The 21,130-nt window shown below is 49.2% G+C and overlaps 2 protein-coding genes across 4 annotated transcripts in view; one reads left to right on the top strand and one right to left on the bottom strand.

Annotated features, from left to right (window-relative positions):
- Window positions 1-5,928, bottom strand: part of ankrd50l (ankyrin repeat domain 50-like) — an 8,047-nt gene extending 2,119 nt beyond the window's left edge. The window contains exons 1-5 of one of the 2 annotated variants that reach the window (XM_086052416.1): window positions 5,780-5,928; window positions 3,985-4,147; window positions 2,958-3,426; window positions 2,106-2,326; window positions 1-1,949 (exon numbers count right to left, since the gene is read on the bottom strand). The exon at window positions 1-1,949 is cut by the window's left edge and continues 2,119 nt beyond it. In XM_086052416.1, the coding sequence (XP_085908542.1) occupies window positions 1-1,949; window positions 2,106-2,326; window positions 2,958-3,361 (2,574 nt within the window). In that variant the 5' untranslated portion in view covers window positions 3,362-3,426; window positions 3,985-4,147; window positions 5,780-5,928. The remainder of the gene's footprint in view (window positions 1,950-2,105; window positions 2,327-2,957; window positions 3,427-3,984; window positions 4,148-5,779) is intronic. The other variant, XM_086052417.1, reaches the window with a different exon arrangement.
- Window positions 5,929-7,054: 1,126 nt separating this feature from the next.
- On the top strand, window positions 7,055-19,962 carry cwc22 (CWC22 spliceosome associated protein). 2 transcript variants are annotated; one of them, XM_086051280.1, is made up of 21 exons: window positions 7,055-7,406; window positions 7,651-7,695; window positions 8,490-8,671; window positions 9,763-9,968; window positions 10,017-10,130; window positions 10,620-10,823; window positions 10,889-11,017; window positions 11,111-11,279; window positions 11,834-11,887; window positions 11,951-12,086; window positions 13,352-13,558; window positions 14,222-14,284; window positions 14,390-14,485; window positions 14,574-14,655; window positions 14,987-15,047; window positions 15,124-15,201; window positions 16,467-16,619; window positions 16,744-16,871; window positions 17,776-17,877; window positions 17,965-18,119; window positions 18,666-19,962. In XM_086051280.1, exons 2-21 carry the CDS (start codon window positions 7,653-7,655, stop codon window positions 18,968-18,970), a joined length of 2,667 nt encoding a protein of 888 aa, XP_085907406.1. In that variant the 5' UTR covers window positions 7,055-7,406; window positions 7,651-7,652; the 3' UTR covers window positions 18,971-19,962. The 2 variants fall into 2 exon arrangements, with proteins under 2 accessions (XP_085907406.1, XP_085907405.1); XM_086051279.1 differs by having other exon boundaries at window positions 7,056-7,406; window positions 9,763-10,130.
- The last annotated feature ends 1,168 nt before the right edge of the window (window positions 19,963-21,130 follow it).

Here is a 21,130-nt window from a genome sequence, read left to right on the forward strand (position 1 = left end):
AACCCGCACCGTACTACCTCGCTCTGTTAGGGCGGCGCAGACCGCCCGATGGCCTTCACAGGCCGCGGCATGCAACGGGGTCCAGCCCAAGTCGTCCTTGTGGTTCTCATCTAGCCCCCGATCAAGGAGAGTGCGGACCACCTCGGTGCTCCCCTGCGCCGCCGCCAGGCTGAGCGCCGTCCTGCCTTCATCATCGATGGCATCCACGGCGGCCCCCCAGAAGAGAAGCCGCGACACAGTCTTCATGTGGCCCATGGCGGCGGCGGCCAAAAGGGGGGTCACCGCCGCAGAAGCAGGCGCATCACCTTTGGGGCCCGCAGTCTCGTCCACATCGGCGCCAGCGTCCAGGAGAAGCTCCACCATATCGTCGTGGCCCTCGTAGGCTGCGAGGAGCAGTGGGGTCATTCCGTCATTGTCTCTGTGCCCTGGATTGGCACCTCGCTCCAGTAAAAGATTTGCGACTTCGCCGTAACCTTGGTGTCCGACTGCTGTGGGGATGCAGAGGGCAGCGACCGACAGAGCCGTACGCCCATCCCTGTCAGCCAAGTCCACTTGGGCCTTGTGGTCCAGCAGCACCTCCACCACCTCGTGGTGTCCCATATAGGCGGCGGCAATCAGGGGAGTGCGGCCTTTGCCGTCAGCCTTGTTCACTTGAGCTCTATAGTCTAGCAGGATGAGGACTGTCTCCTCATGACCCCCCCAGGCCGCAGCCCTAAGGGCGGTGCGGCCCTCCGCATCGCACCCGTCCACGTCTGTCCCTGCATCCAGCAGAAGCCTGACCGCTTCACCGTGCCCCCCCCAGGCTGCAGAACGTAGCGCAGTCCATCCGTCGTTGTCGGCATGCTCCAGCATCGTGGTGGCGGTCTGCACATTCTGGATACGCATCCAGTCTAACAGAACTTGCAACACGTCTAAATGACCCTGTCTGGAGGCAATAGTGAGTGGAGTTTGACCCTGGCGGTCACTTAGGAGCGGATCAGATCCACGAGTCAAGAGCAGCCGGACCAGGTTTGCGGATCCCTCAAGGGCTGCGCCGGAAAGCAACGTCTGCACATTTGTGGAACTCAACCGCTTCACAGATTTAAGGAGTTTATCTCCCACGTCACCTGTACACTGCACTCCGAGACTTGGGTCTACAGAGACAAGTCCACTCATCTTGAAGAGCTGAAAGACTTTCTGGTGGGACGAGGCTGGAGCTTGTGTTACCAAAGTAGCCAGGGAACTGCTGCCCGTCCAAGTCAGAGCAGGCACGTCAGCCCATATCATCCACAGGGCCAGAATCCAGGGCTGGTCCTGATGGTGACCGGAGCAGACTAAATGCGTCCCGAGCTGGACTGCCTCCTCCGAATTTAGCAGGGGTCCCCTTAATGTCAGAGCCATGGCCAGCATGCTGTGCCCCTCGGCTCGGCTGCACAAGTACTTCTGAGTACAATACTTCACGTCCGTAAGCCACTCTGCAAAGCTGCTGTGGAAAAGCAATTTGCTGCCTCCGGGACCGTCCAGCAGGAGGGGTGTGAGGGTGCTGAGCCTGTTCTGGAATTCCTGGGCACTGAGTAGATTGTCATGTGTCCACAGTGCTGTAAACAAATCCTGAGGCAGGAGAGGGGCCGGGGCTGCCAGGATGATGTTAAGGAGAGGCTTCACGTAGCTAAAGAGTCTCCGGGGGAAGAGTCTTTGGCACAGCCATAGGTAGAGGCCATTCAGGGTTCCCGGAATATCCCGGATCTCGCGAAGACCCACGAGGGAGGCGGCCACGCCGTCCAGGACTCGCTCCAGGAACAGGAAGCAGCCACCACTCTTGATGTGGAGCAGATTCAGCATGTCTGCCGTGTCCGAGGTGATCTGACGCCGAAGCGCTGCCTCCCGGTCCAAACGCTTCAGGATGTACTGCTGCACGTCATGGACTGTGTCCGGACGATGCAGGTCATCCAGGCAAAGCTTACGAAAACCTGACACACAAAAAGTAACGTCTGGTGAAACTCCCTTTCTACTGTTGAGAACGAGGGTACGACTAAGTATGGCCACACAAGAGGGCCTGATATGTTCTTTCACCTGGTCCACAAAGCTTTGAGAATTATTGCCTTGTTGCCAACAGCACAACCCACCTGAGAACATCCTGCTCACGGTCTTGTTGTGTCGTCGGACCGAACAGACCAGGAGAATCCAGCTAGGCATCAGGTGCTGGTGGGCTGCCAAAAGCTCTGCAATGGAGTGGCTCCTCCTGGTGCCCCCTTGGGTCGCCTCGCAGCCCACGTCCAGAGAATCCACCAGCAACATCAAAGTCTGGGGTGGCGGGGGCAGGTCCAGTAGGGGCTCCAGGACAAATCTGTGGACGCAACACCACAAGCAGAGCAGCAAAAAAGTCTTACAAACAAAGAAGAAACTGCATTGAGCTCACACTACAGCTGCTTTGCAAAAGTACTGGGACAAAATCTTCAAATAGACGTGTCCTAACACTTTTGTCCATAGTCATGATTTTGCATTATGTAAGCATGTTGGTTAAGCTGCAATGAAAAATTCATTCTAATACTTTTATCCACAAATCGATGCAACATCAGATTCAGTGTGGCCAAAAGTATTGGACCACATTCCTTCTCGTAGCTTTATCAAGACATGTCCCAATACTTCTGTCAACATAACAACAGTAATGCAAAATGATGAATGTGGACTAAAGTGCTGGGACACATCTTGATACGATGAAGAATTTGTCCCACAGTGTTTCAGTCTAGGGATGCTAAGCTAGCATTCTATTAAAGGTGCACAATCAGCACACGCAAACGTCTTTTCTGGTGGTGACTCACCTTGTTGGAACTTTTGAAATGTCTTGCCCGCGTGCACGCACGCAAACTTTCCACGTCCTTTCTTTTTGCTCATATTAAATGTGATTGTGGTCGAATTTATTGGCACTAGTCCTGATAAGGTGACAAATTTGTGACAAGACGGCGATCCGCACAAACCTTTGGAAGGCGAGGTGCGGGTCTGTCTGACAGCTGAGCGGATCCAGGGGCGGACGGCAGCGTAGGCTAGCGCTATACTCGGGCGGCAGCAGCGGGGACACCCTCAGCTGCTCCACCAGGGCTATCACCAAGCGCCACGCCAGGCCGCTAGCAGGCTCCTCTTGCCGGCAGAAGTGCCAGGCCAGGCACCGGGACGCCAACCCAGACGCCCGGCCGGCCTCGGAGTCGGGCCGCACCACCTCGGCACACAGGGCTGTCTTACCGGCACCCGGGCCGCCCGTTATCAGGACTCCTGCAGCGTGCCCCGTCCCCGCGTGGCGGCCGTGCAGGCAGCGCTGGAGTTTGTCCAATGCCCATTCTCGGCAGAAGAAGCGGCGACCGCGCAGAAGACCGGGGCTGCTCATGACGCCATCACTCCTCGCGTGCTTCCTGCTCACTTCCTGTTGGCTTACCACTCACTTCCTGTCAGCTGAGAAAGGGAGAGCAAAGGAGGGATAAAGTCACGACAGGAAGCTGTGACGACTGTGCTACCATCGGTGTGGAGCTCCACTTTTGAATGACACACGCCTACTCGCATTCTGGTTTTTCAAGTTTTCTCTCAGTCGGCGGTTCCGCCTCAACACGTGTCGCCGCACGTTGGAGCGCAGAGCCAGGCAAGGACACGTGCCAATAGTGAGAGACAGGTCTGCCAAACAGTGAAGTTGCCGGTGCCGATTAGTGGAACATATGTGTCTAAATAGTGAGGCGGGGTTGCCAAATAATAGTCAGGGGCAATGTTAAATAGTGCTACAGGTGTGTCCAAATAGTGAGACAAGTGGTGCAAATCAGTGGAAAAGGTGTGCCAAATTATGAGACGGGTAGTACCAAATTTTTCTGGGTTATATATTTTCTTTTGTGAGGCCTCAAATATCTGAACAGTAGTTTCATTCTATAAAGCGGTAACATTTAGGAATGGCTTTTCATGGCAAAATTATCATCTCCAGCCTTTAGTAATACTATACACGCGCTGTGGGTGACGCCAACTCACCAGAAGGGCTCGTCAGCCATTACTGACTGTTCCTGTGTCATCCTGGTCATATTTCCAAGATTGTTGGTCATACTCTGTGAATTCTACACCTATATGTTGCCTGTTGGAGTGTATGCTTCACGCTGCCGTCGCGCACCAAGACAGTCAAGTCCTTCTTTCCCCACTGTAAACAGTTGGCAAACAGAGATGATTTGAAATATAAAATGGTGCATTGCTACACCCTGCTGGCGGTTTGGCACATTCAACTCCTCAAGTGCTTGCAATTTAAAGAAGAGTGTCTTATCTCCCCCTCTCAATGAAAAAACATAAAAAAACGAGAAAACTCGGCACTAAATGTTTTGATTCTAATGAACAAGTTGAGTCGCTCCTGGTATCTAATGAGTTCGGGTGTTACCAAATAGTGAGACTGATGACGCCGATGTGGAAACAGGTGATGCCAAAAAGCGAGAATGGCGGTGCCAAATATTGTGTTCAGTTTATATGTACAGTAGTGAGAGAAGCAGTGCCAAATAGTGCAACAGATGCGTCCAAAGAGTGAGACGAGCATCAGCAAGTGAAATGTATGTAACATAATTGACAGATGTGCCATATAGTGAGATTAGCTCTGCCAAATATTGAGACAATGTGTCCAAATAGTCAGAGGTGCTGCCAAATAGTGAGCTACGCGGTGGTATAAGCTAAAGTTCAAGTTGTGCACCCAAAAGAAAAAGATGACATACGACATTTGCATCTTGTGTGATTTTTGTGACATGAACGCTGATTGGTTCCAGGCATCATGTGACGTCCTTCATGTGCACTTGGCCAGGTGGGATCAGGCACGGCGGAGAAGCTGCACCTCCGCACGGAATTTCAGAAGGCCACTTGCGTGCTAGCATGCTAAAGAACACAAACACTGGAGAAGCGACACCGGGGAGGAACACCAACTTGTTGTTGACATTCTTGTCATTTCTCATGTTGACGACGAAACAAAGGAGCTGGCGGCAAACGTCACTTCCTGTTGGATTGCATACAATGGCCGGCAAAACGGTTTTGCTTATTATTTGACATAAAGAGACTTGTCTCGCGACTGGACATGCCTGCCTCTCACTATTTGACAACGGCTGTCTCACTCTATGGCATGTGTTTTCTTACTATTGTGCACCATGGATTTAACATTGCCTGTCTTAGTATTTATTTCTTGCAATTAGGCACAAGACAATCGCACATGCCTGTTTGACTGTTGAGCACACCTGTCACTGTTTATAAGAACCTAGCTCAATGCTTGACACTGCCTCTTTTCGGCGCTGTCCTCACTACTGGACACGCCTGTCTCGCTATTTGGAACTGATAAAGTTTGCAGGAAGAATGTTTAGGCAGTTGCTGTAGTTGCTATGGTTACACTGTGGTTTTGATTTATCCAATGAAATATTCTTAGACGGATGTAATGGGGGGTGACGTCACATACTGTACTGACTATGATGACTTATTAAGTTTATTTCGGTGTTAGCGACACTGTGATTACATTGGTGTCGTCGGTCTCACTATCTGGCAGCACCACTACTCTCACAATGTGGCAATGCCAGTCTTACCCTTTGGCACACGCCACACGCTCTCACAATGTGGCAGCGGCTTTTCCATCAAAGTGTCACCGCCTGGCTGTCGGTCTATCTCACTATTTGGCACGCTCGACCGCGGCACGACCACGAACATTTCCACGCGCGTCGCCGTCACGCGCACGCGCACAGCGTCAGAGTCACGGAGGACAGGAAAGACGACAAGACCAAAGTGGTTGGAAATGTGTCTCAAGTTGTCTTACCTGGAAGGAGCTTCTTTCTCCTCTCCGCGCCAGCGACGACGTCTCGCCGGGCAGGCGCGTGCACGCGCGCGCGTGTGTGCATTAGTGCGCACACAAGTCGCACACGAGCTCAAAGTGTGATCACGTGACTCGCCCTACACAACTCATTCATTAGGATGCGCTACTTTTCCCATTATGTTCTTCTCTGATTTCCTTTGTTTTTGCTGTACTTTATTCAAATGTATCGTATTGGTTTATTTATATACTACCTTTATTTGGCTTCTTCATGAAGATTTATTTTATTCGTTTTGACCAAAACTGTATGACATTTATTTTTTTTACAAAAATCTATGCTATGACGTTTGAATAAATTAGTGTTACTTACTATTTTCAGTATTTTTCTTTTGTAGTAGCTATTTTATTTCGATTTGCATCATTTTTAATTTAAAAAACAATTCGAAAGACCAATCCTAAATTAAAAAGTTGATTACAAATCAGCGTTAACAGAAGTTTTTTCTGATTATGTTTTTTTTTTAATGAAGAAATGAGACCTAAGCTATGAAAATATGAACACTGCTGATTGTATTCGACTTTTGAAATAAATAAATAATGACACCCTGGTGGAGGAAGTCAACCAGATTTTTTTTTATTCGTTTAAAGTCTCGTGTGCTCCACCTTCCCACCATCACACACACTGACCACCGACACTGATATGACAAATGACCTTTAACCTCACACACATTCTGACATCACTGAGCTACAAATACCAAACAAGAACGAGAATGTCTTACAAGTCCACTTCTGTGATTGTTACCTGAGAACTGAGAAGAGCTAAAAGAAGTATAATGCTGGTCTACACTGACGTCAAAGTTTACAGACAGATGTAACGACCAAGATACATTTATTGCAGCAAATATTTAGCTCACATTTTCCATTGGTTGAGAAATGTGCCTATCAACTATCCAGCCTGTTGTATTTACTCTATTTAGTCTATTCATGTGTTAGCTTGTTCCAACACACCTGATTATATCGGAATAGGATGTAATTAATCCCGTCAGGGGAATATCATAAAAAAAAATATACATGTACATCGACCAAAATGATTTACGACTACAAACAATACTACGTATGAATGGTGACTGGCTGATAACAAAACTACAAGAACAATCGAACGTTTTGTTTCTGGTTTTTCTTAAAAAAAAAAAAAAAGAAAGAGAAAGAAAAAAAGAAATAAATAAGTGTCGCTTCTTGCGAAAGCCGGAGGTACACAATGACTCGGAAGTAAACTCTGACCCGGAAGTCACTCGAGCGAGTGTTGTAAAAACAAAAAAATCCCAATAATTCCTTTTTTCATACTAAGAATGCCATATGTTAACCAACACTCCCCAAATGAACAAAAAAGAGTGAAAAAGTAAGGCATTTGTCGCTGTCTTCATCAACACTGGCAGCAATCTGACCCGGAAGCTAATCGAACGACAGCTTCTCATTTTCCGCCGTAGGTGTGTGTTTCCTCTTTGATTGATCGACGAAATAAAGGGACCAACTGGATGTTTACATTTACTTGCGTGACTAAACAGGCAAATATCAAGAAGGTGACAGAAGACGAGGGGAGTTTTTGTCTAAAGAATTTAATTAAATAAACAAAAAGGTGAGTCACTGCGAGACAGGTTTGGCGCCCGCCGCTAGCCTTAGCTTGCTAGCCTTAGCTTGCTAGCTTTGGCACGAGCCAACACACGGCCGTGAAACGCAAAAATCAAACAAGAAAGAAGTTGTTCTTTTCAATGCCCATTAATTCGCTACCACGTCCGACGTATTTTGTCATTTGCATTTCCTACGTTTATGCAATGATATTCAAGTGTTTCCTGCCTGGATGAATCACGTTTGTTTTTCAGAAATGGAGCCTCCAAGCACAAGTCCTGCTCGCCAACCACACAGCGGTAAGTTCATTGTCGCGGCTGGACGGCCAACTGACAAGAATATTTGTTGCGGCACCCCGTCTGGCTCTCAAGTATATTGTTTTTGTGACCATGCGGTCTTTTGTGTGTGAGTGTGTATTAGAGGTGCAAAGATGAATCCACAAATGTGTCTGTATTTGTTACGGGTTATTCATTTAGAGACCTTGCTTGATTTAATATTGTCCCAATCCTCAGAATTTCTGCCTCTCCACACGAAATAGTCCAAATAAGACAATTGCTAGCATCTGCTTTCACTTGAGAAAAACGCCAATCAATATTTTTGCCAATTTTCTGAGATGTTATGAACCAAATCAGTCATGGAATCATAATAGCTTTTTTTGTGCACTGCCAATTCAAGATCATGTCTTGTTTTTTAAGAAAGTGATGGAAATGAAAACGTTTATTTAATCCAGTGCATTGATTCATCGCTCTAAAAATTGACGGATTAATCAATCAATTACAATAACGTGCAAATGCTGTTGTGGTGAAATCCAACGTATTCATGCTCACAAATAATACGCTGTGCGACATTGTTGTGGCAATGTGCCGTGTTGTGGGCACAAAGTTGAGCATTTTGTGATATGTAGCATTTTGTTATGGCCCACTGAATTTTGTTGCTCACACATTACACTTTGGTTTCCACCATGTGACAAAATGCAATTATTTATTTATTTTTCTTCTTCAGTTATGGTTGTGTGCACACGTTTGACTTTTGTGGCCAAATACTGTCAACAAATGGTGTTTGCTATCGTGTGTGTGTTTGTGTGTGACCTCAGGAGAGTCCGATGAGGACGCTGCATCCCAGCAGGATTCCCCTGTTCCCAAGAGTCCCAGCAGAGGAGCAGGAGGAGACAGTGGTGCGGGCGGCAGTCGGGCAGGCAGTGACAGTGACAGCAGCAGCGAGGATGAACATCACGTGGCCATGAGGAAGATCAGGAGCAGTGTGGCTCACATCACGGTACGCGCACATCAAAGCGTCGTCAGCGGCATCAACATGAGATCAACCTCATCGCTGGTGAAATTTTCATTTCAAATGCGGACTCTCGGGTAGGGCTGCTCGATTATGGGGAAAAAATATGTATCATGATTATTTTGGTAGTAATTGAAATCACAATTATTCAAACGATCATTTATTTTTCGGAACAAAACAAGAAAACGTTTAAATGTAAAAATATAAAGACAAATGTAAGTAAATTCTTTTGGACCAAACAAAATGTATAAAATTAGTTCTTGTAAAATGTTTTAAAAAGTGCAAATGTATGATTTCCACGTGTAAACAAACACAGTGTGTTCGATATAAATGAATGTTCATTGTTTTTTTTACGATTATGCCAATTTTGTAATCATGGAGTGTAATAACCGCAATTGAATTTCGATTAATTGCACAGCCCTATTTTCAGGGTTCCCGTACATCCCTAAAGGACTCCAAAGGCATGGCATCTTGATCTCCCAAAAAAGACAAAAAAAAAAAAACAATTAAAAAAAATATAATAATGATGCAAGGGCACCTTCAAACAAACGACTTGTCCTTCACTCGTCAAGTTGCTGCCCATCTTCTGCCCGAGAGTGCCAGCGTCTGTGGCACCCGTGGCGGTCTCTGGTTCTGGAGTGCTCTGGTCCCAATCCAAGAATCGAAAAACAAGAAAAAAAGGAGGATTTGACGATCATAAATACAAAACTCCAAATAAAGGATGATTCTTTCAGCCCAAAAATGGACCGACTGACTCTGGTGGTAACGCGCAACACTACAGCGGAACCAGCGAAACAGTCATGCGCTTTTAGCGGCGACTCTTTAGAGCACAAGCACGCACGTCACAGATGCACTCCAGCGATGTTTGGGAAGGTGCTCTTCAATTTTGCTTCAAGTGGAAGTCAAAAGGCTGGAAAAGTCGTGAATTGAACTTGTCTTGTCGGAACCCTCACATGATGATGATGGTTATTACGTCATTGGCCAAAATCCTTTTGCCCCTCGGTCGTGCTGACACTGGCGCGTGCTTCCTTCCATTGTGGGAAGGGAAACTTTTGAAATGGGCCTGTGCTTTTTTACAGAGGGCCACAGAGCAAACGCCACACGACGTCCGACAACCTGACGGGTCGCCATCCGGAAGCGCAGACCGGTCCAGGGAACGCGACGGAGCCAGGTCCGGAAGCCCTGACAGAGGCGGGGGGCGAGACGACTCCAAATCCAGAGAACGAGAGCGCTCCAGGTCCAGAGGGCGAGAGCGCTCCAGGTCCAGAGGGCGAGAGCGCTCCAGGTCCAGAGGTCGAGAGCGCTCCAGGTCCAGAGGTCGAGAGCGCTCCAGGTCCAGAGGTCGAGAGCGCTCCAGGTCCAGAGGTCGAGAGCGCTCCAGGTCCAGAGGTCGAGAGCGCTCCAGGTCCAGAGACCGTCACGGGTCTGACAGAGGCCGGCACCCTCGGTAAGAAGTTGCGGAGTGAGGAGTGAACTTGAGGAGTGAAGGACACGTCGTATGATTGACTTTCCCTTCCATCCTAATCCTATTTTTGACGGGTATTATGTCCAAATCCATCTCTGACATGTTTTGAAGTTTGACGTCAATGTTCCATTTTTCTTCGGCGTTGTTATTTGGCTTCTAGCTTGAATTTTTGCAGCACAAAAAAAGAGCACCAGTCACTTGAACCGCAAAGAATTGCTTCATTCTATTTTGCCCAATGCACAAGACACGTTTGAACTTTGGACTTAATCACACAACGTAACGGAGTTTATCATGTTGTAACGTGGTACTTGGCTTTTTTTTTTGTCTTTCTTTCTTTTCCCGGAGTGGCAGCAATTCTCTGACATGCCTCCTCGTCGCCAAACGTGCCTCGACGAGCGAATGCTTGGATTGTGGTCACCGAACGTAAATGTTTTGAAGTTGGAGTTTTTGTTGACGGCAATGTCCGCTCAGGGATGGCTACGCGGGCGAGCGAAGCAGGGAGCCGGAGCGGCGGGGGCGCGGCCGTGGCCGTAGCCCCTCCCCCCGGGCCAACGGACAGCCGGCGGCCAAGAAGAAGAAGGAGGAGTTGGACCCCATCCTGACCCGCACGGGCGGCGCTTACATCCCGCCCGCCAAGCTGCGCCTCATGCAGCAGCAGATCACCGACAAGAGCAGGTAGACCACTTCTTTCTCTGGCTTTCCGTGCCATCGAGAGGCTGACGCCCCGCCCCCTCGCGCAGCTTGGCCTATCAGAGGATGAGCTGGGAGGCGCTGAAGAAGTCCATCAACGGCCTGATCAACAAAGTCAACGTGTCCAACATCGTCAACATCATCCAGGAGATCTTGCAGGAGAACATCGTCAGGGGGAGGTGAGGCCCCGCCCGCCCGCCCCAGCCCGCGTCAAATCACGCAGATAAACATTGTCCGCGTGCGTGCGTGCGTGCCTGCCTGCATGCGCGCAGGGGTCTGCTGTCGCGCTCGGTGCTGCAGGCGCAGGCGGCATCCCCCATCTTCACGCACGTCTACGCCGCCGTGGTGGCCATCATCAACTCCAAGTTCCCGCAGATCGGCGAGCTCATCCTCAAGCGGCTCATCCTCAGCTTCAGGCGCGGATACCGACGCAACATCAAGGTGGGCCGGCCGCGCTCGCAACTCGGCTCGGGCATCGATGCTTCGGCCTACGCCTAGCCAGGGAACCGACGCCAAAGTGGGAATCGGCGTCGAGTGCCGACATTGACCCAACGGGTTCAACGCACAAATGCACATATTCGGCTGATATTTCGCTCATAGCATACGCGGCTGCAGCATCTGCTGGACATACTCTACGCATACTCTACGCATTATGCTCCTTTGCAAAATACATGTGGCGATAAGATGATAGGAAAAGGTCATTTCACCAAAATCACTTCCTGAGCAGTAAAGACAAACAGTCCTATTTATTAAGCTAATGAAGTCAGATGTTTGCTACAATCGGATTTTTCTCGTACAAAAATGGTTAACATGGTGTTGCTCGAGATGAAGTTGGAGAGAGTCATTTTTTCCCCCGATAAGTTCAAGTTGGAATCGAGATGAAAAATTTTACTTTTAAAGTCTTCTTTTTTGCAAGTATCTGAAGTTGTTTTAAGAAGCGGGGGGGGGGGGAAAGAAAGTTGTCACGTTGAGCTGTGGCGCATTTTCTTTTCCAGCAACAATGTCTGACGTCATCCAAGTTCGTGGCTCACCTCATCAACCAGAACGTGGTACGTAGCGCCGCCCGTTGCCGTCGGCAGCTTTGGCTCCGTCTGACGCCTGCGCCCGGGCAGGCCCACGAGGTTCTGTGCCTGGAGATGCTGACGCTGCTCCTGGAGCGGCCCACCGACGACAGCGTGGAGGTGGCCATCGCCTTCCTCAAGGAGTGCGGCCTCAAGCTCACCGATGTCTCCCCGCGCGGCATCAACGGTCAGTACGCAACATTTGCTCACCCAAAAATGCTCATCTTTTATGTACGCATGTGCAGACATGCACAAAACAAGTTTGATTTTTTTCCTTTTAAAAAAAAAAAAAAAAAGTTTTTTTTGAACAAAAGTCTTGCAAGATGTATTTCTTTTTAGAAGCCAAGTCAAACTTCCTCCCCCAAAAATGAATTTATGAACAACAAAGGAAATAAATTTATTTTTGATATGACTTTTTAGTTGGAACCACACAAGAATAAAAATGTATTTTTATAATTAAAAGACGCAAAAAATTAATTTCACCAAAAAAAAAAAAAGGAGAATACTAGAATTAGTAGAATAGCTACTTGAAATAGTCAAGCTGTTTCTTTACGGAATGGAAAAAAGATTTAACTTTACAAAAAGCAGTCAGATCCATTTTTGGGAAATGTACTAGAATTAGAATAGTTTTTCATGAAATGAAAAGTCCTATTTTTCTGAAAAGATTGGTGCTTTTTTTCAACCAAAAAGTCTTCCCACTATTTTCCTCACCAATTCATTCAACCAGGTGGTCATCTCATAAATACCAAGTTGTGATTTTCAGTCCACGCAAAAAAGTGTCATGTTACAAAAATGTCATTTAAGCAGGAAAAAATCGTCCTCTTCCAGAGTAGTCCAGTAATTTGATTTTGGCCAGGAATCTGATTGGAATGAAGGGCTTCTTTGCTTAGATCAAGTTAGTCAAGTCAAATTGATTAATGAAGGGCTTCTTTGCTTAGATCAAGTTAGTCAAGTCAAATTGATTAATGAAGGGCTTCTTTGCTTAGATCAAGTTAGTCAAGTCAAATTGATTTATATAGCCCTTCATCGCAGGAAAGTCTCAAAGGGCTTCACATGTGCACCAGATCATATACACGACATCCCCTGATCTTAACCCCCAGGAGGGCAAGGAAAATCTCCAAAAACCCATCTGGGGAAAAGTGAGAAACCTTGAGAAGGGACCACAGATGGGGGAATCCCCCTTCCAAGTTGTTGTTTTTTCTCAAGAAGCTTTTCAACAAACGTCATCTGACAAAAATAAAGCTTACGCAAAGAGTTGCATTTTCCCAAGAAAAACAAGTGAAAACAATGGGGGTTTTTTCCCAACAAGGCCTAGTCTCGGCCCGAGAAAAAAAGGCAAGCATATTGGGTGGGGGTGAGGGTGGGTTGAAGTTTTTTTTTTTTTTTTTTTTTCTTCCTCCCTCCCTCCCTCCCCCGACCCAACGAGGCAACGGAGCGTTGTTTTGTTCGCAGCCATTTTCGAGCGTCTGCGCAACGTCCTGCACGAGTCAGCCATCGACAAGCGTGTGCAGTACATGATCGAGGTGATGTTCGCCATCCGCAAGGACGGCTTCAAGGACCACCCCGTCATCCCCGAGGGCCTGGACCTGGTGGACGAGGACGACCAGTTCACGCACATGCTGCCGCTGGACGACGACTACGACGCCACCGACATCCTCAGTGAGTGACCGCTTATTGCTGACCGGCCTTCCGCATTAGGCCGCCTCCTGGCGTTTTGAGTAAAGAGTGGGGCCAGTTGAATTGCAATTTGTATCTGAAGGCTCCGCTGTCCCAACCGGGGTTGGAAAGGAGAATCCTTTGGCAGTTTTCATTTGACTTGATTTGGTTTCTTCTCATTCACCTTGAGAACAAGTGACTACTCATGCTGTGTTTTCATGGAGACGTTATGCTCTTAGGACAGGGTTTATTTCGAGCGCAAGATAAAGGAAAAAAGGTCCCCAAGTATAGTGTCGTTATCAAGTTAAAAAGAAGCCAAATCTCAAGCATCCGTCACGACTTTGCGTCATGTGTATGGATGCCTTGCAGCCGTGAAATTCCGACATTGCACATGAAAGCGCACGCAGGATATGAATTGTCAAAGACCAAAACTAAGGACATTTTCACAAAACTGCAATTCCTCTTCCTTTTACGATGGCGTTTCACTTTGATTTTTTTGACTACTGAAATTGACTCTGAGCTTCCAAGGCGCACCGCACCTCCTCCCTTCACAGCATATCAAAAAGAACTCTTGAAACACTTGACCGTGGGACAGAAAGTTGACGCAAGGTTGCAGAGCAAATGCGCCTCAAACCTTTTGTGAGTCGTGCGTCCGTGTGTCCGTAGACGTGTTCAAGATGGACCCAAACTTCCTGGAAAACGAAGAGAAGTACAAAACGCTGAAGAGAGGTAAGAAAGTTGCGCCGTATCGCCGTTGTTGGGGCGGGGTTACGGAGCCGTAGCCGCCTGAAAGTGCCGTTGGCGTGTCGCAAAGCCGTTTTGTCCTGCGGGCAGACATCTTGGACGAGGGCAGCAGCGACTCCGGGGAGGAAGGGGACAGCGAGGACGATCAAGAGAACCAAGACGGCGAAGACGAGCAGGAGGGCCAAGGTGACGCGCCGCAACCTTCTTCGTCATCGTCGTCGTCTGCCGCGACGTCGCGCGCGCCGCCGTATGACTGCCTGTTGCGTGTCCTCAGACGAGAAGGTGACCATCTTGGATCAGACCGAGGTCAACCTGGTGGCCTTCAGGAGGACCATCTACCTTGTCATTCAGTCCAGGTCACGCACGCACGCACGCACACACGCACAAAGCAATAATTCTGCGGGTGTCTCAGTGTTGACGTCCACCCGTGTGCGTGCCACTCACTTGATGACAGCGTGGCACTTTAACAAGCGGCGGTGGAGGCGCCAATCCATCCGGCCGATTGCGCGAAATGAGCGCTGTTGGTGGCCAATGAGATCCAAGAGCGCAACAAAGATGCTATTGCTCTGTTAGCGACAAATATAAGGCGTCCCGCAATGTGGAAACTGTGCTAGCAGTTAGCCAGCACGTGAGCCTCGCGTGGCTCATTGTTGGCAACTTTGCTTCTCCACTTCCTTCCTTGTGCAGTTTGGACTTTGAGGAGTGCGCTCACAAGCTCATCAAGATGGACTTTCCCGAGAGTCAAACGGTAACGCGTGCGCGCGCGCACTTCCTGACTGCTTGACACATTGCTCACGTGTCAATAAATGTGTGTGTTTGTGTAGAAGGAGCTCTGCAACATGATTCTGGACTGCTGTGCTCAACAGAGGACCTACGAGAAGTTCTTTGGCTTGCTGGCAGGGGTGAGACGCGTGTCCGTTAGAGAGGAAACCCCCGTTGTCGCACCCAGACATTCCAGGCATACTCGTTCAAATCAGCCGTATAGAGAGACCGTTTTTTTGGGGGGCGTTGGTGGGCGGGGATTGAAACACGCACGCACGCACACACACACATACATTGTGTATAATTTTGTAGCTGCCACAGCCTTGAAAGGCATTTTGAGTTTCCGCACTTTGACGAATGGCAAGGTCGGGGACAACGGCCAAACATCCAGTTGCAAGGAAAATTGTCTGAAAAAGACAAAGTGGCGGCGGTTCGGGGTCAAAGAAAAAAATGAAGAGAAAGCAATTAAGCGAGGCTATTTGCAGAAAATGGGGGCCGGGCCCCCCGGCCAGTGGCCAGAAATGTGCAAATGTGAAGGAAGCGTGAGGGCTCCAGACACATTTTGAAGAATGGGGACAGCCGGCGACGACCTGCCCGCACTTTTGCCACTCAAAAGGCCCCAAAGCCACGTCGGAGGGCGCCCGAATGCGCCGTCTGTTTGGCGTAGTGGCCGCCGTCGTAGTGTCGTAACTCGTCAGGAAGTGTCTGGTGGACGTTTAGGCGCGTTGAATCGGCGTCGCCGGTCGTGACATTTGGTCACTCTTGATTGGCTGTTAGCTGGCAAATCAGCGCCCGGCGCACCAACGGGAAGTGACAAATGCGGAAAAACAGTGAGCACGCCTCCCCTGCCTTCATCTTCTTCCAAGTACAAGAGCGAGGCTTGACAATTGAAGTATTTCACAATAGCGCGTCAAGAACGTGAGGGTTTACTTGGCGTGGGAGTTCATCGTGAGCCAAGAATAGAGCCGAATGCCTTGTTTACGTTGTTATAATCCGCCCCCGGCCAACAGCGTTCTCTAACAGTGAGAAATAGGGACTACCGCCGCCGACGGTATGGAAGGGTATTGCATCTTATGCATGCGCAGAAGCTACTTTGATGGTCAGCGTCGCCGTGTGTTTTGCCAGCGTGACGTGCAGACAGGGGTAAGCGTCTGTCACTGTTGGCCAACGCCGTTTCGGTCTATCTAGGCCTTATCCAGATCGAGGCCCGTTTTCAACTTGGCGGAAAGGCGGCGGCGTTTGTTTTCAACTGCAGTCCCAAAACGACAACCCGGAGAAACGCTGGTGTTCACCTCGCTGTCTTTGCGCCCGCTCCCTTGGCAGTGCGGCCAAGACGATTCCGCCGCCTCCATGAACCGTCATTGATTGTGCATAGCATGAAAGTTGGTTTGTGTCGCTCGCGCAGAGGTTCTGCCTGCTGAAGAAGGAGTACATGGAGAGCTTTGAGGCCATCTTTGCCGAGCAGTACGAAACCATCCACCGGCTGGAGACCAACAAGCTGAGGAACGTGGCCAGACTCTTTGCTCACCTGCTTTACACCGACTCCGTCCCCTGGAGTGTAAGTGCACAGCCGACCCCGGCGCGAAACGTTCTCCGCTGACCGACTGTCGTCCAAATAAGACGTTTGCGAGCATGGAAGTCATCTTCAAGGCCCTTGTGTGATTGTTTTCCTTTGCTTTTAGGTTCTGGAGTGCATCAAGATCAGCGAGGAGACCACCACCTCGTCCAGCAGAATCTTTGTCAAGATTCTCTTCCAGGAGCTCTGCGCCTACATGGGCCTGCCCAGACTCAACCAGCGCTTCAAAGACATGTACGTAATGCAAAGACGCGCACGGGAGGCGGCCGCCGGCCAAAGACGCGCTTTGTGGGGACCGGCCTTTTTCATATTCGCTCTGGGCTCCGCGCTTCTGGCGGCCAGTCGCACGCTTTTGACGAGGGATGTCCCCTTCCGCTTGGTCAACCATTCCATTGGCCCCGCCATTCGGACAACGTGGGCCCCCCCCCCCCGCCGGCGCTATGAGCTCCTTTACCTTTTTTGCCGTCTCCCCGCATTAACACAACCTAAGGCAAAAGAGAATGGCATTCAACCCCCACCCAAAAAAAAAAAAAAAAGTTAAAGTTTTAACAGAAAAAAAGTCCGCTCCGCCAAATATCGGAATCGTCATCCAAATTCCATATCGGTCGGGTCGTAAATGACCCGGTGGCTTGAAATGGATTCACTTGTTCAAAAGTCAGCGGCTGTGACCGCGACGTGAATAAGCGCTCACTGGACAGCGCCGGGAAAATATGTCCACAATGGCGGTTGGGAAGCAGGGCCAGTCAGGAGCGAGCTTTCCCCCATTGCACAAAATGCAATGAAAAGTCAACAAAAGAAAACGGATCAACCCACTGGCAAGCGTCCACGAGCGAAAGGCACCATTTGGTCCGGCGCTTGACGGGCAAAAAAAAAAAAAAAGCCCGTCGACAAGCGCGCTGTCGTATGCGCCTTGCAAAGTGTTTTTAAAAAAAAAATAAATGTATGTTGCCCCACGTTCAAGCCGCATCTTAGCCTCGTGCCCAAATTCAAGTCGTCCTCGGGGCCCTGCTGCCAAATTGCAAACTTGTCAAGTGCTCCCCGCGGCTGTTGTTTGCTATTTGCGACAAGACGTGAGAAGTGCTGCTGGTGAATTGGAGCTGCCAACTGGCCACGCCTTGAAGATTTGCGTCTCTTCCAGGACGCTGCAGAGCTTCTTTGAAGGTCTCTTTCCTCGCGACAATCCCAGAAACACGCGGTTCGCCATCAACTTCTTCACCTCCATTGGCTTGGGAGGACTCACGTAACGCTTGACACACACACACACGAGCAAGCTCCGTGCACACACGCCTGTCTGCTTAGTCAAAGTGTGCCGCTTGTGGTGTTCCAGGGACGAGCTGAGGGAACATCTGAAGAACGCCCCCAAGATGATCATGACTCAGAACCAGGAAGTGGAATCTTCCGACTCCTCCTCCGACTCGTCCAGTGACTCGGAGTCGTCGTCGTCGTCCAGCAGCAGCAGCAGCAGCAGCAGCAGCAGCTCAGGTGCGCCCGCCTTTTGTTAGCTGCTCCTTCCCTCGCTGCAAGCACCTCGTCGACGTGCCACCATTTCACTAGAGTGGAAGCAAAGACCAGGAGCAAGAAATTGATTGATTTTGCTTTGTGTGAAGTGCTCCAAACGGTTTCTCAGTCAATACAATTGTTTGCTGTTACCCTTCTCCACTTTTTTTTTTCCCTTCCCTAACTGACATTCCTAAAATAGCGGTGATATAGCGAAATGTATAAACGATGGACTGACAACTGACGGAGGTCCAAGGTTGACTGACGATGTTTTCAAAACAAACGCTTCAAACTGTACTCAATAAATGTACTGCGCTTAAGCAGTAAAAAAGATCAAATTTAAATAAAAAAAAAAAAACAGTTCTGTACATGAATCTAAAATCAGCAAGCCGTCAGCAAAAGGAAAAAGGAATTCCTCCAATTTCATGGGGCAAAAATGAGTTGGCCACTGGCCCCGCTTCCTTCCACTTGTCACCTGTCCGTGATGTTGACTGAATAATTAACTGCCGATTTGTCTTGAATCCCCTCCAGACTCGGACGCCAAGCGCAAGAAGAAAAGGAAGCAGAAAGGACAGAGCCACAAGAAAAAGACGACGTCGACGACGAGCAGGAGGAAGCAGCGGGCCAAGAAGCCTGACTCCAGGGGGGACGAGGAGAAAGGCCGCGGCCGCCGGGAAGAAGACCACAAGGAGCAAGAGGAGAGGGCCAGGCGCAAAAGGGAGCAGGAGAAGCGGGGGAGGGAGGAGGACGACGACAAACGGGGAAGTGGGAGGGCGGAGGAGCGCAACAAGGAGAACCGAGACGGCAACCGCGACGGCAGGAGGAGGAGGCCCTGAAGGCCTGCCGCTGGCCGCAGGACCCGAGCAAACAAAAGTCCACTGGCCATGTTTGCCCACCTCGGCTTTCTTGTTGGCAAGTCAGTCCTAACTCCTCCCACTCGAGTTGGAGCTCAGGTGGGACAGGACAGGATAGGACGGGACATTCCTGCGGTCCGAATGACACAAACGCAACTCATTCCCACGGTGCACATTTGCAAAATAGTCAACTCGGATGAGCAGTCTGAAATGCCTCCACAAAAAGGGGTGTTTCCCCGCCCACCTTCCGCACGGTCAGCTTGTCGCTGACAAGTGGCCCCATGGAATGGATGTTCTGCTCGGATCCACCTGAAAAACAACACCAGTCACGCCACATCCGCAGCTCCTTTGAAATTCCCGTCAATTGCGACAGAGCGAGAACGTGCCAGCGGTTGACAAACTGTAGAATTGCCTTGAGATGGTTGTTTTTAAAGCCCCTCATTTCTACAAGCGGAAGTCAAGCCGCAAGAATTCTCGGCAATACAAGGTTGTATGCGCTTTCACTCGTCCAAACACGGCATTCTCATGAGTACTGAGATTGAGATTGTGGAATAGGAGTTAAGCAGTAAAATCCATCTCGGGGGCGGCCATTTTGCCACCTGTTGTCGACTGAAAATGACATCGCGGCTGCTCGGGCGACGACCAATCACGGCTCGCCTGTTTTCTGACGCCGTGTCGCGATTGCTCGTCACCTGAGTAACTCTTGTTAGTCGACAGAAAATGGCCACCCTCTGAGATGGCTAAAACAAACTGGCTGGATTTGACCGCTCAACTCACGTTCCACAAACACAATACGAATCGGAATGCCACGTTTCGACTAGTGCGGCTGCATAAGACATTTTCTTGTCAAGAAAATGTTTGGGTCGACTTCCCCTTTAAGTGGGGATACACTGTACTTCCAGTATGCGTTTTCTACAACAAATGGGGTTGCCCCCGCAAAGATAAAGCAAATAAAAAGGAGATTGAAAGTAAAATCGAATGGATACTTGAAAGAAATGGGCAAATAGACGTCTGGGAGTGTGAGTATGCGAAGGCCCACCGTGTTCACACAGTTGAGCCTCTGTCCTGTCAACGCAGACGTGGAAATCCAGCCAAATGGTGGCGGTGCATCGTTTCTTCCTATTCTGCAATGTTGTTCAGCGGCTTGAAATCGTGCTCTAGGGAACATTCGTTTTCACAGTGGCAAGGTGGCACCGCAGCAGTTGGGATGAAGTGGCCTTCCTTTGTGCCCTCCTGCAACGGGCCATCGTTGAGCTCTTGCGGTGCGATCCTGAGGAGCAGCCACATTCGCCAAGTGGTCCTGTCAGTCAGTGCGCCCTCCAGCGGACAAATTTAACAACGGTTATGTGCTTGAAAAAATGCAGTGGGATCCCCCCATAGTCACATTCACCCAGAGGTGGGCATTTTACGAAATTTTGCTGGTCCGTCATTTGTCAGTGACCAGGGTACCCGTCCGTCATTTCTCGGGACGAACTGAATTGTTGTCGTTTAGTCCATCAGTCGGTCCCTCCTAAAAATGTCTGAAAAACTGGCATCCGCCGGCGACGGGACCAACGTTGGGTTAATGACGATGGCGCAGAACGAGGAAACCCCCTTGCGTCATTTGTCAGGTAATCATTTGTAAAAGGTGTTCCGTCAGCAAAGTTAGTGACGATTACGCTGACGGATGAAACACCCCCTCACGTCATTCAGTCCCAGAGGTGGGCATTTTACTCCCGAATGGAACGATACAGTCACCTCTGGAGTAGGGGTGAGTGATCGCAAGGACGTTGCAACACAATACGTATCACGATACTTGGGTCGCGATGCGATATTATCACAATATTGTGACGTTCTCTCCCCAGTTAACATCAAAGTTACATGTAGAGATGAGAAATGAAGTTGCTGTATATGTTAATCAGAAGATATAGATCAGAGGACAAATTGATTCAAAACTATTTGCTTCAAAACATCCCATTATTTGTGTTTTTGAACATTTTCTCTGAAAAAAGGAAATGGAGTGTTACACACTGCCATCATTAAATCGATATTAGAAGCTGAAAAATCCATATTTGGCGGTAGAAAATCTGGATATATTGGCAGATCGATTTAGCCTTACCAGACCCTGCTCTAGTCGACTTCGCTCAAACACCTCATAGCTCC

Source organism: Filicampus tigris, chromosome 14 (assembly GCF_054856515.1).
Source record: "Filicampus tigris isolate MCC_2025a chromosome 14, RoL_Ftig_1.0, whole genome shotgun sequence".
Taxonomy (NCBI): domain Eukaryota; kingdom Metazoa; phylum Chordata; class Actinopteri; order Syngnathiformes; family Syngnathidae; genus Filicampus; species Filicampus tigris.